General features: G+C 50.2%; 1 protein-coding gene across 1 annotated transcript; it reads right to left on the bottom strand.

The window, feature by feature from the left end:
- Positions 1 to 4,274: 4,274 nt before the first annotated feature.
- Positions 4,275 to 8,063, bottom strand: DNAJB1 (DnaJ heat shock protein family (Hsp40) member B1). Its single transcript, XM_055344728.1, has 3 exons — positions 7,795 to 8,063; positions 6,014 to 6,594; positions 4,275 to 5,703 (listed from the first exon to the last, which is right to left on the bottom strand). Exons 1-3 carry the CDS (start codon positions 8,003 to 8,005, stop codon positions 5,473 to 5,475), a joined length of 1,023 nt encoding a protein of 340 aa, XP_055200703.1. The 5' UTR covers positions 8,006 to 8,063; the 3' UTR covers positions 4,275 to 5,472.
- Between the last annotated feature and the right edge of the window lie 5,031 nt (positions 8,064 to 13,094).

Below are 13,094 nucleotides of genomic sequence, written 5' to 3'. Positions count from 1 at the left end.
ATGTTGTGGATCTTTGTGTCTGAATCAGTTGTAATTGTGTCTCTCAATTACTCATTCAACAAACACTCAGAGGGCAGTTCTGGGCCAGGTGCTGCTCTCAGAGCTGGTGCTGCAAAGATGATCAGGGCACGGTGTGTGACCTTGAAGACACTACGGATCTTTCCTGAGGTTGTCTCTCCTCCCCTCATGACAGAGAGGGAAGACGTCTCCCTGAATAATCGCAGTTAGAGAACTCAGAAGTCAGACACCCCAGGCAGGCGTGGAGTCAACAGACCAGGAAAGCATTCTCACGTCTGTGGGAGGGAACATGAGTACATGGACGTTCAGGGCTTGATTTTAGTAGAAAATATAGACACTCATTGTTTGTGTTGTTTTCAGAGGAAAGTTTGGCGCACTGAAATTTCAAGAGACTGATGATATATTTCAGGGACTTCAAGTTATACAATCAAATGACACTCCCCACCCCCCATCCCAGCAAAGGAAAATTAAGACAAAGCAAAAACTAAAATGCTTGCAAGCTCCTACCTCACTCTGAGGAAAAGCTGCAGTTCTCCCAGGGGCCCACCAGGACCTACACCATCTGCTTTGTCACCCCCTGCCCTCATTTCCTCCCACTCACCCCTCCCTCACTCTGCTCCAGCCCTCGCTGGGCTCCTGGCTGGTCCTCAAACAACTCAGGCATGCTCCTGCCTCAGGGCCTTTGCACAGGCTGCTCTCTCTGCCTGGAACACCTTTCCCTCATTATCCACCCGAAAAAGTAACCTCCTTCAAGTCTTCACTCTTATGTCACCTTCTTGAGGAGGCGTTCACTGACCATGTTATTTAGAAAGTGCTCCAAACTTATTACCCTCAATGTTTTATATTTCCGATTTACTCTCCCCACTATCTAGTACATTAGATGTTTCATTTACTTACCTTTGTTTCTCCTCCCACTCAATCCTTAGCTCTACAAAATCAGGACTTTTTGCCAGTTTTGTTCACTGCTATGTCCCTAGCGTCAAGCACAGGGCAGGGCACATAGTAGGTAGTCAATGAATCTTGATTGAATGGTCAAATACTTATTATGTGTCAGGTGCTAGGCTGTGTACTTCAATAATTAATAATAAAAGGAATATTTAAGGCCTGGGATATTTAAGAGCCTGGCTAGCTCAGTTGGTAGAGCCTGTGACTCTTGATTGTGAGTTCAAGCCCCACACTGGGTGTAGAGTTTAGTTAAAAAAAATTTTTTTTTTTTAAAACACAGCTTGAGACAGGCTTTCTGCTGAGTGCTTTAGAAATATTTGCTCATGTTAGGGGATCCTTGGGTGGCACAGTGGTTTGGCGCCTGCCTTTGGCCCAGGGCATGATCCTGGAGACCCAGGATCGAATCCCACGTCGGGCTCCCGGTGCATGGAGCCTGCACCCCTGCCTGTGTTGTGTCTCTGCCTCTCTCTCTCTCTGTGTGCGACTATAATAAATAAAAAATTTAAAAAAAATTGCTCATGTTAATTGCACACTTGCTCTGGGCCAAGCCAGTGGCACAGAAGCCTTCTCAGGTGTTAGCTGTCTGAGCTCTAACTTGGGGGCAGTAAGAAGCTGAGCTGCAGTGATTGTCTTGTTTTGTGTGGGAGGGACCTGAGACCCTAGAGGTTTTGTCATTTGCTCAGGGGATGTGCAGTGATCAGACCTTGAACTTGGCACTCCCTGAGGATGCACAGAAGCGAAGTTCATAATGGCATGTTTCTTGCTTCCCAGATGCATTACCTTGCCTATGTTTCACTTAGACCACCATGAAGTCTCCACCTCATTTGTCTCATTTTTTTATTCTTTAAAAAAGATTTTATTCATCAGAGACACAGAAAGTCAGAGACTCAGGCAGAGGGAGAAGCAGGCTCCATGCAGGAAGCCTGCAGGCTTCATGCAGGAAGCTCCATGCAGCTCCATCCCAGGACTCTAGTACCACACCCGGGCGGAAGGCAGGCACTAAACTGCTAAGCCACCCAGGGATCCCCTCATTGTTTTTTAAAGGAGTCTACTGAGACTCAGAGTGGTGAAGTCCACTGCCCGAGGACACACTACAGCAGAGTGGCAGAATTGGGATTCAGATTGGGGCTGCTGTTCAGCTCTGGAGTCTGGTGCTCTGCCAATCTTTTGAGTGTGCTGGTTGTCACGATAGCATGGGAGTGATCCTGCTCCAAGTATAGCGTTCTCAAGCTGAGTGTCTCAGGGGATCATTTGAAAATTGGGTTCCTGGAGATGAGCTGAGAGCACTTACCCTCAAAGACCTTGGACTCGCCTCAGTCTTTGGGGTTTCCAGCTGTGGACTAGGCAAACTTCACATGCTGACACACAATACTTCTTCTGTGCCTGGTGTGTATTATCTCCATCTCTGGAAACCCTTACAACCCTGGAAGAGGTACTATTATTATGACTGTTTTACAGTTGAAGTATCTGAGGCATAGAGAGGCTAAGTCACTTGCCCAAGGTCATACAGCTAGAAAGCGGTTGTCCTGGGACTCCAGTCTGGAAGGAGGGGCCACCAAATGCTGATTGGGATCTTCGTACCCAGGTACATATAGTCCTAGCAGAATAAAGGCGTACAGTAACAGGAATGAGGAAGCTCGCTATTTCCCTCATACGTGAGGGGGGAAATACAGATTGTACAGTACATATCATTTGTGTAAAAAAGAAAAGTCGATTTGTGCAACATCTCAGGAAAGGTACTTCATTCTCAGGAAAGAAGTTGGGGACATTGGTTGGGGGTGGACTTCAATTGCAGGGTGGGAGAGAGGATTTTCCTTCCATCCCCTAAACTAGAGTTTAGTACTGTGATTACATCGCCGAAAAAACCCTAGAAATTTAGAAATTATGCTTACGCTTAAACAGGATCCCAGAGAATGCACAAAAAGTTTATTATTTTTTTTCTAAAGAAAAAGATCTCTGATACCATGACTTGTCTATACTAGGACAGGAGAAAAGGAACTGCAGGCCCAAAGGAGGGAGGGGACTCAACTTGTCTTCCCAGGTCAAATGCACATTTCTGAGTTTTTGTCCTGTTTAAAAATCACATTAAAATGCGACCCTGCTGATATGGTGGATTCAGATCTGGTGGCTTAAGGAGGCAGCTCCACATGTACCAATGTGGAAGGAGCTCTGAAATGTGCTAAGCCCATGTGGGAAATGGAAAGCAAATCATTAAAGGGAGGCCAAGGAAGCTAGGAAGGTCTGCCAGCACACACACCAGACACCTCTGGACACCCACAACTCAGTCCAGTATGACAAAAGAATGCTTATCTGGGAGGCAGGCCTTCCGTCCACCCAAGCCCTCTACCCTCTTCACCAGGTGGTTTTCCTAAAGAAACCCAGAGTCTCCTGCACAGCTCTAGGTAGGTTCTTTCTACAAGTTCAGTAAGTCTCTTTTGGCTCAGACATGCAGGGTCACCTTCCAACTAGGACGGTGTCCTCTGGGCTCACTGCGTTTGCTCTAAGAAGAAAGCCACATCTTACACTGGGGGGAAAAGTCCTCTGGATTTGTGCTGACCACCAGCTGTGACTGTTGCTGAGCACTTGCAATGTGATGGCAATGGAGAAACTGAATTTATTTTATGGACTCTCTCTTGGACAGCACAGCTCCTACACCGTTTTCAGTGGTTAGATTGTTTCAGTAGGAAGGGAAAGCCACTTCTCCTGTGATTTTAAACACACTGTTTTTAGTTTAAGACATTTTGTAGCAAAGTAGCAATACGTTGTTTTAAGCCTATGTAATTACTTACCTTGTAATAAAACCAGTTCCTTAAAAGAGTTACAAAGGAAAAGCAGCTTCAGTGGCCTGCCAATGAAGCCAGGGCAGGAAATGGGTCTTCTCCAGGGCGGGGTCAGCTCTGGGCTGGAATTCCAGTCCGGTTTGGCCAGGGCCTGCCTGACACCCAGCCTGTCTTAGCAAGGAAGGAGTGGAGGGGGGATCATAAGGGCAGACCATGCACCTCCCCTGGGCCCCAGCAACTGGAAGACCTGTAAGGGAATTGCTAAACTCTGGCCCAATCTTCCTGAAATCAGCTCTGAAACCCACAGGGCTCTTCGGGTGCCCGGATCAAGTCCAGGTGGGATGATCTTTTCTACTCTGCATGCAGCCTAGGGAAGGAGACTTATCTCTCTCTTGCAGAGGACTTCTGCCTCTGTAACCACACCCCCTTCCACAGCCCTTCCCTTCCACCCTGACTGCATCTGGAGGGATGCCCAGCCACCACCCCAGCCCATTAGCAAAACCCTCAAACAGAGTCGCAGGACCGCTCCCCTGAGGTTTAGCATCAGTCTTTAATGCTGTCGTGCTGCACATTGACAAGTCACACGCTTTGGTCTCGTGTTGGCAGTGGCAACTTACAATGAGTCTAAAGGTCTGAGCACCAGACTGGCCTGTGGGGAACAGACAGTTGTTCCAACCCGGCACCCTCCCCAACTCCCAAGGTTCCTTCTGAATTCCATCGTGGCCCTGTACAGAGAGCAGCAGCTGCCGTGGACTAGTTTCCTTTGAGGGCACACCAACATTACACACAATTATAAAAACATATTTACAGTCATTCCACAGTGCTCCTGTAATCAGAAGCAAAGACCCTTTTATCAAAAGGGATTATATCTAGAGCTGTGCAAAATTCAAAAGGATCAGATCCTTTTGAGAGTCCAGAGTCCATTAAATGAAAAATTACCTGGGCCACTGGTTAAGTCCCAGGCGTGCTAAAAGATTGCCTTACAGAAAAAAAGGAAAAAAAAAAAAAAAGTGTGTGACCCATAAATGAGTGCACTTGGGTCTCAGAGTCAGGGGTGGAGAAAGTCCCCTGTTCTGTCCAGGGCCCCTGACCCTTCAGGGAGAAGCGTCTGTGCAACTCATTCACACGAGGCTGGCTCCCTTGGTCCTGCTGGAACAAGAGGTATTGCTTGTGGGTGCCGGCCAGGCAGTTTTGCAAAAATAATCTTAAGTTGGTTCTCAATTTGAGATGGCAAAAGAGAAAATAGTATTCTTCAGGGGAAGAGCAAGACATGGGAGACAAATACAGAATAAAACACGAACTGATCTCACAACAGAAACTGAGGAGTGTACAGGGTCTGATAACCAAGAGGCAGATTAACACCACCTATGGGCCACAAGGAAAGGGACTGCAGACGCATCAAGTCCAGCTGTGGGTCTGCCTCTGGTCCATGGGCAGGGCCTGGGGGAGGGTGTGCGCCCATCCTGGGAGGGCTGCAGGACCCAGTGGGACAGACTGGAATGCCTTTTCCTGCTGTCCCCACCACCTGCAGCCCTATCGCTCGAAAAACCACTTAAGTCTAGTGCACGACTTTGAAAGATTGTAATATATTCTCTGGAAAACATTCAGCAGTACGAAAGCCCTCCCTGGGCCCTCCCGCCCTCTCACGGGTCCACAACTGGTGGAACGGTCCGGAAATCCTTGAGCTCTAGAAAGGTCCCTGGTTAGTCCTTGGGAGACACAGGTGGCTCTATATTGGAAGAACCTGCTCAAGTACGGTTCTTGATGTCTGGGGAATCCTTTCGGGGAAGATTACTTCAAACTCAATAATGAGGTCCCCGCGTTTCTCGGGTGTTTTGGGGAGGGGGAGGCCTTCTCCAGGAACTTTTCGCCGCATGCCAGGCCTGATGACATCTTTAAACACGACGGGGATACTCCTGCCGTCCAGAGTGGGTACATTCACCGTGCAGCCACACAGAGCCTTGAAGAGCAAAGAGAACATTAGATGAAAAATAGCTTAGGATGCTCAACTCCTGCCCAGAAGCTGTTTGATGGAGGGGAAGTGCCATCAGGCCCCTGCAGCTAAGACCCTGCCCCAGATCTACCCAGGTCACTAGCTAGCATGTTAAGCTCTGGAAAAACAGAACCCTGGTTAGTCTTATTTTTGCCCTTATTTTACCCTTCAAGCCTGGCTCCAAAGTGCTCAGAAAGATCTGTCAAGCAGATACCCAACAGCTTCAAAAACCAACCATCTCCCTCCATACACTGTCCCCTACTAATTAGTAGCCTACCTCCCGAAGGCTGATCCTGGCTGGGTAAATGACATCAGAACCATCTCTCTTAAAGATATTGTGTGGCTTGTCCTTTAAAACAAAGACAATATCAGCTGGAATGTTGTTGGAGGTCTGGTCGCCTTCCTTAGGGAAGGTGATTTTGGTCCCTTCTTTCCACCCCCGCTTCACTTCGATGGTCAAGATCTTGTCTTCGTTGCGAATGCTCTTTCCATCGGGGTTCAGTCGCTTGTGGGAGATTTTCATCTTCTTGGTACAGCCGCTATAGATCTCTTCAAGCGAGACCCTAAGGTCGTGGGTGACGGGGGGATCTTGCTTCTTTCGGGTGGGCTCTTGAGCAGGACGGGAACGGCCAAAGTTCATGTTGGTGAAGCCACCCATGCCCATGGGGAAGCTAGAAAATGGGTCATCAATGTCCATGCCTTCCTCCCCATTCCGCTGCCCAAAAAAGGTGTCAAAGGGATTTCGGCCACCGAAGAACTCAGCAAACATGGCATGAGGGTCTCCATGGAATGTGTAGCTGAAAGAGGTACCATTAGCACCACCGCTGCTGCCACCACTGGGGCCACCACCCTTTAGGCCTGAAAGGCAAAATCAGGAGAAATGAAATGGTTGGCAGTGAGCCTCTCTCTTTCTCTCACTAAGAGAAAAAAGCTTGAGAACCATAAAAGATGGGGAGGAGGGGGAGGAATTTTATTAGTCTATCAGAAAAGAGTAAGGAAAAACCCTAAGGTTTTACCCCCCACTGCAGCAACAGAGTTGGGACTCCCCCCTCCAAGTACTTCACTGTGCCAGGACAGTGGCAAAGGGCTCAAGTGCCCTCTCTAGGGGCCACCAAATTCCTGCCACTTCTTGACTGCCCTATCCTCCCCTCAAGGATATGAAAACTTACCAAAAATTCATTAAAAGATCAGATTAAAAAGAAACCCCCTCCTGGATCTGTGCTCAGTGTTTACTCTTAGAAATACTTGGGAGCTAAGGATGTGTGCGGAGCACAAGTGAAAGCCAAACCATAAATGCAGCTTTTCAAATTCTCACACCCTGGCACTAATTGCCACCATCCTTACATAAAAAGCCACTTCATTTCTTAAGACCCAGCCCAGAAACCAGTCTGAGTCATCCACGGGCAACTGGACAAGACAGCTTCCTTCCCTTGGCCTGAGAGGCCTGCGCCGAGGAGGCCGGGCAGAGGCGGGTCCCGCCGCTCCCTGCACCTGGACTGCGCTCGGGCGCTGGCTGCCATCTACGTGTCTGGCACCAGGTTAGGTAAGCACTTTACGGGGATTACCTCACTCCGCCCTCGCAGGGGCCCCGGAGCGAGGTCCGCGCTAATCGGCGCGCTCACCCGCAGGCTCGCCACTCGCAGGTCGTGCCCGGCGCGCAGCCAGAGGCCCCCCCGACCCCCCTGCACGCCCCGGCCTGCCACCTCCGCCCAGGTGCGCCCCGGACCGCTAGGGCGCGGTGCTACGGGCCGGCTCAGCCTCAGTGCCCCCCTCCGTCCGCACTGCACCCCCAGCACTGCTCGGGGACGTGGGTGGAGAAGCCTAGGGAGGGGCGACCGCAGACGTGCTAGAAGCTTCTGGGCAAGCAGCGCGGCCAGGACTCCTCCTCCCATCGGACGGCCGCCAATCCGAGGGCGGAGGCCCGCGTGGCCGGAGGGCGGGGGCCGCTCGCCCACCGGGCCCGGGGCGTCCCCCGGGGCTGCCACAGCCCGGCCGCCGGGCCTCGGTTTCCTCTCCTGTCAAACGGCGGGGCGCGCCCCTGGCCGCGCGCGCACGCACCTTCTTCCCCGTAGCGGTCAAAGATCTCGCGCTTGCGCGGGTCGCTGAGCACGTCGTAGGCCTCGGCGATCTCCTTGAACTTCTCCTCGGCGCCGGGCTCCTTGTTCTTGTCCGGGTGGTAGCGTAGCGCCTGGCGGCGGTAAGCCCGCTTGATTTCCTCGTCCGACGCGCCGCGGGCTAGGCCCAGCGTCTGGTAATAGTCCTTGCCCATAGCCCCCGCCTGCGGCCCGCCGCCCAGCTGTCGCCGTACCCCGGCTTCGCCGCCGCCCCGTCCCGGACCCTATATACCCGTCCGGCGGAAGCTTCCAGAGCCCGCCAGCCCCCTCCAGAACCTTCCGCCCCGCCCCCCGCACCGCTCCGACCAATCGCCGCCGCCCAGTCCGAGACGCGCGACGTCCGGGGCGGGGCCGCGCCGCCAACGGCCGCCCGCGCGCGGCCACGCCCCTTCCCGCCCCGTCCTCGGCAACGCCTCCCCGCGGCGCGCGCACCGAGCTACGGAGGCCCCGCCCACTTTGCGGGGAGCCAATCGCGACCTTCTTTCATTGCCCTCTCGGACCAGGCCGGACGAGCCTGGGTCAACAGGTTACAACACGCGGCTCGGGAAGGGGCGGGGCTGCGTGCGGCCCCGCCCCTCAAGGCTGCCCCGCCCTTCCCCAGGTGACAGAGCTGCTCGCCCACTTCTCACGGAGCACCCCCCTCCCGGGGATTCTAAGCAAGCTGACTAACCTTGCGGTGCCCTAGGTACCCCCCACCCCGACTTCTGTAACAGGGGAATAAAAATACCTACCCACCCTCTTTTCCTGGCTATGGGGAGAATACAATTAGGAGCCCCAGGACTGTGCCTGTCCTCACCATACAGGTTCCTACAAAGCAAGGTGAGGCCCCAGGACCAAAGCTCACCGCCCTGGAGAGATCGTCCCTCCAGGGAAAAAGGCTCCTCATGCCTTTCACTTTAGTATTCTCTTAAGAACACCTGCCACTGAAATCCAAAATTATCTTGTTCTTTGGTTTTCTTGCTAAATCCACCTCCCTCCCAGCCTGCAGTTGCCAGTATCTGGAACCCAGTCGCAGTGGACGCTTCATAAATATTCCTGCCTGTTTTTAATGCACCTGATTTATTTTTCTCCCCCCTACATTTATGATTTGGGGGGACACGGGTGTGTTATATACCTCTCAGGGCCTCTGTTTCCTCACTTGTGGGCAATATGATCCCCTTTGGCTCCAAGAGTCTGGGGTGCTTGTGGTCAAAGGGCTGATGGGGAAGGGAGGCTCAGAATGGGGTACCACCTGAGAAGGGGTAGGCAGTTGTGGTGGCTGAGGTGGAAGTTTCCTAGGAGAACTGCTTGGGAGGTCAGGATGTGTGACACCGGCTCTGGAGCCAGCAGCAGATTTCCTTCCCACTTTTAGCACTTCCTGGCTGCATGACCTTGGGCTGGTTACTGAGCCAGCTGGGGCCTCAGTTTCCTCATCTGTACAATGGGGGTAGCAGTTGTACCTGCCTTGTAAGTCAAGGTGTGCAGGACTGACCTGGCACAGAGGAAGTACTTTTAAAGGGGTGACTAACCATCTTGGTGAATAATGGGCTGCTGAGCCACCCCCTTCCTGGCAGCACCACAGCAAAACACTTCTTGTGACTGCTGCCCTGGTATAAGCTGAGACTTCTGAGAAAGAAGATCATGGCTTTCCCCTGCCTTCCAGTTGAGTCATGCTGGCCATCCTTGGCCACTCACTGACCCCACCAAGGGTAACTGTATCAGAAAGGTCTGGTCTGGATTAGTGCACATACTGCCAACCTGGGAGGACTGGTCTGGGCTAGGCATCCATGAGTATGGTACAGCAGGGGTCCTGAACCATCAAAGGGGGGAAATAATTCAATTTTTAAAAAGTTATGCAAGTAAATAGTAGGAGAGTTCTCATCAGGAAGGAAGATCCAGCGCTCTTGGACTTCCTCACGCTTCTATGCTAGTATTTTATAGTATAGATTTAGAGATACAGATGTGGCCATCTCCAAAGGCCTTTCACATGGCTTTGGGTGTCTTTGTAATTGCAGGCAAACCTAGGGCTGGGGACTCCCCCCCCCTTCCCTGAGTAAGCCTGGGTTACGTTCAGAAATTTTTGTCTGCCTCCCAAAATACACAAAATAACTCCAAAACCTGTCCTTAAGATTTTTTGACCTGGACACTCACTGGACACTTCAAAATCTTACTGGAAAGGTGACCTCCACAGAAACTTCAGCAAATCTTGAGCTCTCAACTCAGAGAAAATGGGGTAATTTTATGCATCAGTTTGGCCGGGCTATGGTACCCAGATGTTCAATTAAACACTAGTCTGTTGCTGTAAAAGTATTTTGTAGATGTGGTTAAGTCAACATCTATAATCAGTTGACTTAAGTATAGGAGATGACCCTGTATAATGTGGATGGGTCTCGTCCAATAAGTTGGAAGGCTTTAAAAGCAAATAAGATGGAGGTTTCTAGGAAGAAGAAGTGTCAGCTCCTGGCCAAGAGTTTCTGGCCTGCTGGTCTGCCCTACAGATTTCAGACTTGCCTAGCCAGTGCCCACAGATATGTAAGCCTGTGCCTTGAAATACATCTTTTAAGTCACACACACAGGTGATGCCTGGGTGGCTCAGCGGTTGAGTGTCTGCCTTTGGCCCAGGGCATGATCCTGGGGTCCCTGGGATTGAGTCCCACACTGGGCTTCCTGCATGAAAACTGCTTCTCCCTCTCCCTCTGCCTGTGTCTCTGCCTCTGTGTGTGTGTGTGTCATGAATAAATAAAATCTTTAAAAGATTTTACTTATTTATTCATGAGAGACACACACACACAGAGGCAGGCAGAGGGAGAAGCAGGCTGCATGCATGGAGCCTGGTGTGGGACTCGATCCCAGGACTCCAGGATCATGCCCTGGGCCAAAGGCAGGCGCTAAACTTCTGAGCCATCAGGGATCCCCTCTTTTTAAAAAAATAAATAATTCACACACACACACACACACACACACACACACACTCACAAACACATATACCCTGGTTCTGTTTTTTTTGGGAGAACCCTGGCTGATGGAGGAACTAAGCAGGTGAGTTTGAAATCAGTCAGCCTCAGCTGAAATCTTGGACCTACTATTTATTTATTTACTGCCTGTGTGATCTTGCAGAACTTGCTCAATCTCTTGGAGCATTAGGTGTGTCCTCTATAAATGGAGATAAGAATAGATCTTAACTCCTAGAGTTGCTATGAGGATGAAATTGAGAGGGGCCAGGAAATGAATATTGTAATAACAGCTGACACCGATATGGCCCTACTATGTGCCAAGCCGGCTCTGAATGCTCCATGTGTATGAACTCGCTTAATCCTTGCTATAGTCCTATGTATGGGGTTGGACTGCATTTTGCAGGTGGGAAAATCGAGGCTCTGAGAGGTCATGTGACTTGCCTGAGGTCACCCAGTGAGCAAAATGCTGAAGTGTAACGTGTTTAGCACACTCAGTGTGTATGGTAAGCACTCAGCTACTGTACAGTGCGATTCAGAGGATGATGATAAAGCCTTTGTTTTTTTTTAAAAAGATGCATCACTACTCTTTTCAACTCTGCTTCTCATCGTCAAAAAGACCTCTACAGCTGTATAAGCCAACAATCTCACCCCTGCTGGAATACCTATGTGAAATAAAAACCTATGTTCACAGAAAAGCTCATGAATGGGGGATCCCTGGGTGGCTCAGCGGTTTAGCGCCTGCCTTTGGCCCAGGGCGCGATCCTGGAGACCAGGGATCAAATCCCACATCGGGCTCCCAGTGCATGGAGCCTGCTCCTCCCTCTGCCTGTGTCTCTGCCTCTCTCTCTCTCTCTGTGACTATCATAAATAAATAAATTAAAAAAAAAAGCTCATGAATGAATGTTTATCAAAGGTTGATTTGTAATTATCAACCGCCTTTAAAACCTAAATGTCCTGGGGCACTTGGGTGGCTCAGTGATTGAGCACCTGCCTTTGGCTCAGGTCCTGATCCTGGGATCCTGGGGTCCTGGGATCAAGTCCCACATCAGCCTCCCCATGGGGAGCCTGCTTCTGCCTATGCCTATGTCTCTGCCTCTCTCTGTGTGTGTCTTGTGAATAAATAAATGAAATCTTAAAAAATTGTAAAAACCTAAATGTCCTTCAATGGGAGAATGGATAAATAAACTGTGGTCCAGCCACATGGTGGAACACTATTCAGCCATAAGAAAGGATGGAGCTACTGGTACAGAAGACAGTGCTGATGAACTTCAAATGCATTATGTTAGTGAAAGCAGCCAGACTCAAAGGCTCTCTGAGTCGTAGTGTTGTGATTCCATTTTATAAGGGATTCTGGAAAAGGTAAAAGTATTAGGGAAGAAAGCAGATTGCTGGTTGCTGGGGGCTGGAATGTGTTATAAAGAGATACAAGAGAATTTGGGGGGATGATGGAAATGCTATATATCTGGACGCTGATGTTAGTTACAAAACTATATATATTCAGACCTATACATTAAAAAAAGGTAAATTTTACTGTATGTAAGTTATAATAAGCTCAATAAAAAGAAAATTCTATGGACTTAAAAACAAATAACAAAGGCAAGATATGGGACTTGGGAAGCCTCTCTCTGGGGATCCTGACACAGTGGAAAGTTGCTAACCAGCCCTGGCTTGTCTGCTCTAGGCTTCACCTTCTCTCACACAGTTGGAACCAGCTCCAGCACATACCCCAAAACCAGCCAAGCCAGGTTCCCAAAGAAATCAAGATCCTACCTTACCTACCCAGGGGAAATACAAAAGGAGCTTGTGAGACAGATAGACACACCAGAACTTCAACATTCAAATGGCCATGGGTTCCCCCAAATATGAGATCCAAGGAGCCACCACTCAAACTTTAGTGCTGCCACAGCACAAGACCTTTCTGGAATTTCCCCTTCAGACATTGTCTTAAGGCGCTTGTTTGCTTGTCAGCAACCACTAAGTGTATCTAGTTGTGGCTGTTATAAATTAGCCACTGTGCTGGGGGTGCTGGGGACAGAAGCAGGGTCTAGCTGTCCCTAACTGACAGGCACAGTCAGAGCCTCAGTACGGTATCATGAATCGTTTCAACGTGGCCAGTCTTAATTTTGAAGGTGGGTATTATTTCTGCTGACAGCCTGGTTATTGGAAGCCAGATGAAGCCTACAAGGGGTCCTGGCATCTTCAATATCCGTCAAAAACAAAGAGGAATTGTCCTTTTTTGGGCTGGATCCTGCCTTTCTATGAGCTTCTTGCGGGTGAGGAGAGGGTGGAGATAATCCCTTGTTGGCACGCA

This window comes from Nyctereutes procyonoides, unplaced genomic scaffold (genome assembly GCF_905146905.1).
Source record: "Nyctereutes procyonoides isolate TBG_1078 unplaced genomic scaffold, NYPRO_anot_genome, whole genome shotgun sequence".
In the NCBI taxonomy this organism is placed as follows: domain Eukaryota; kingdom Metazoa; phylum Chordata; class Mammalia; order Carnivora; family Canidae; genus Nyctereutes; species Nyctereutes procyonoides.
Note: the sequence above shows the minus strand (reverse complement) of the source record. Positions and strands in the feature narration are given on the sequence as shown.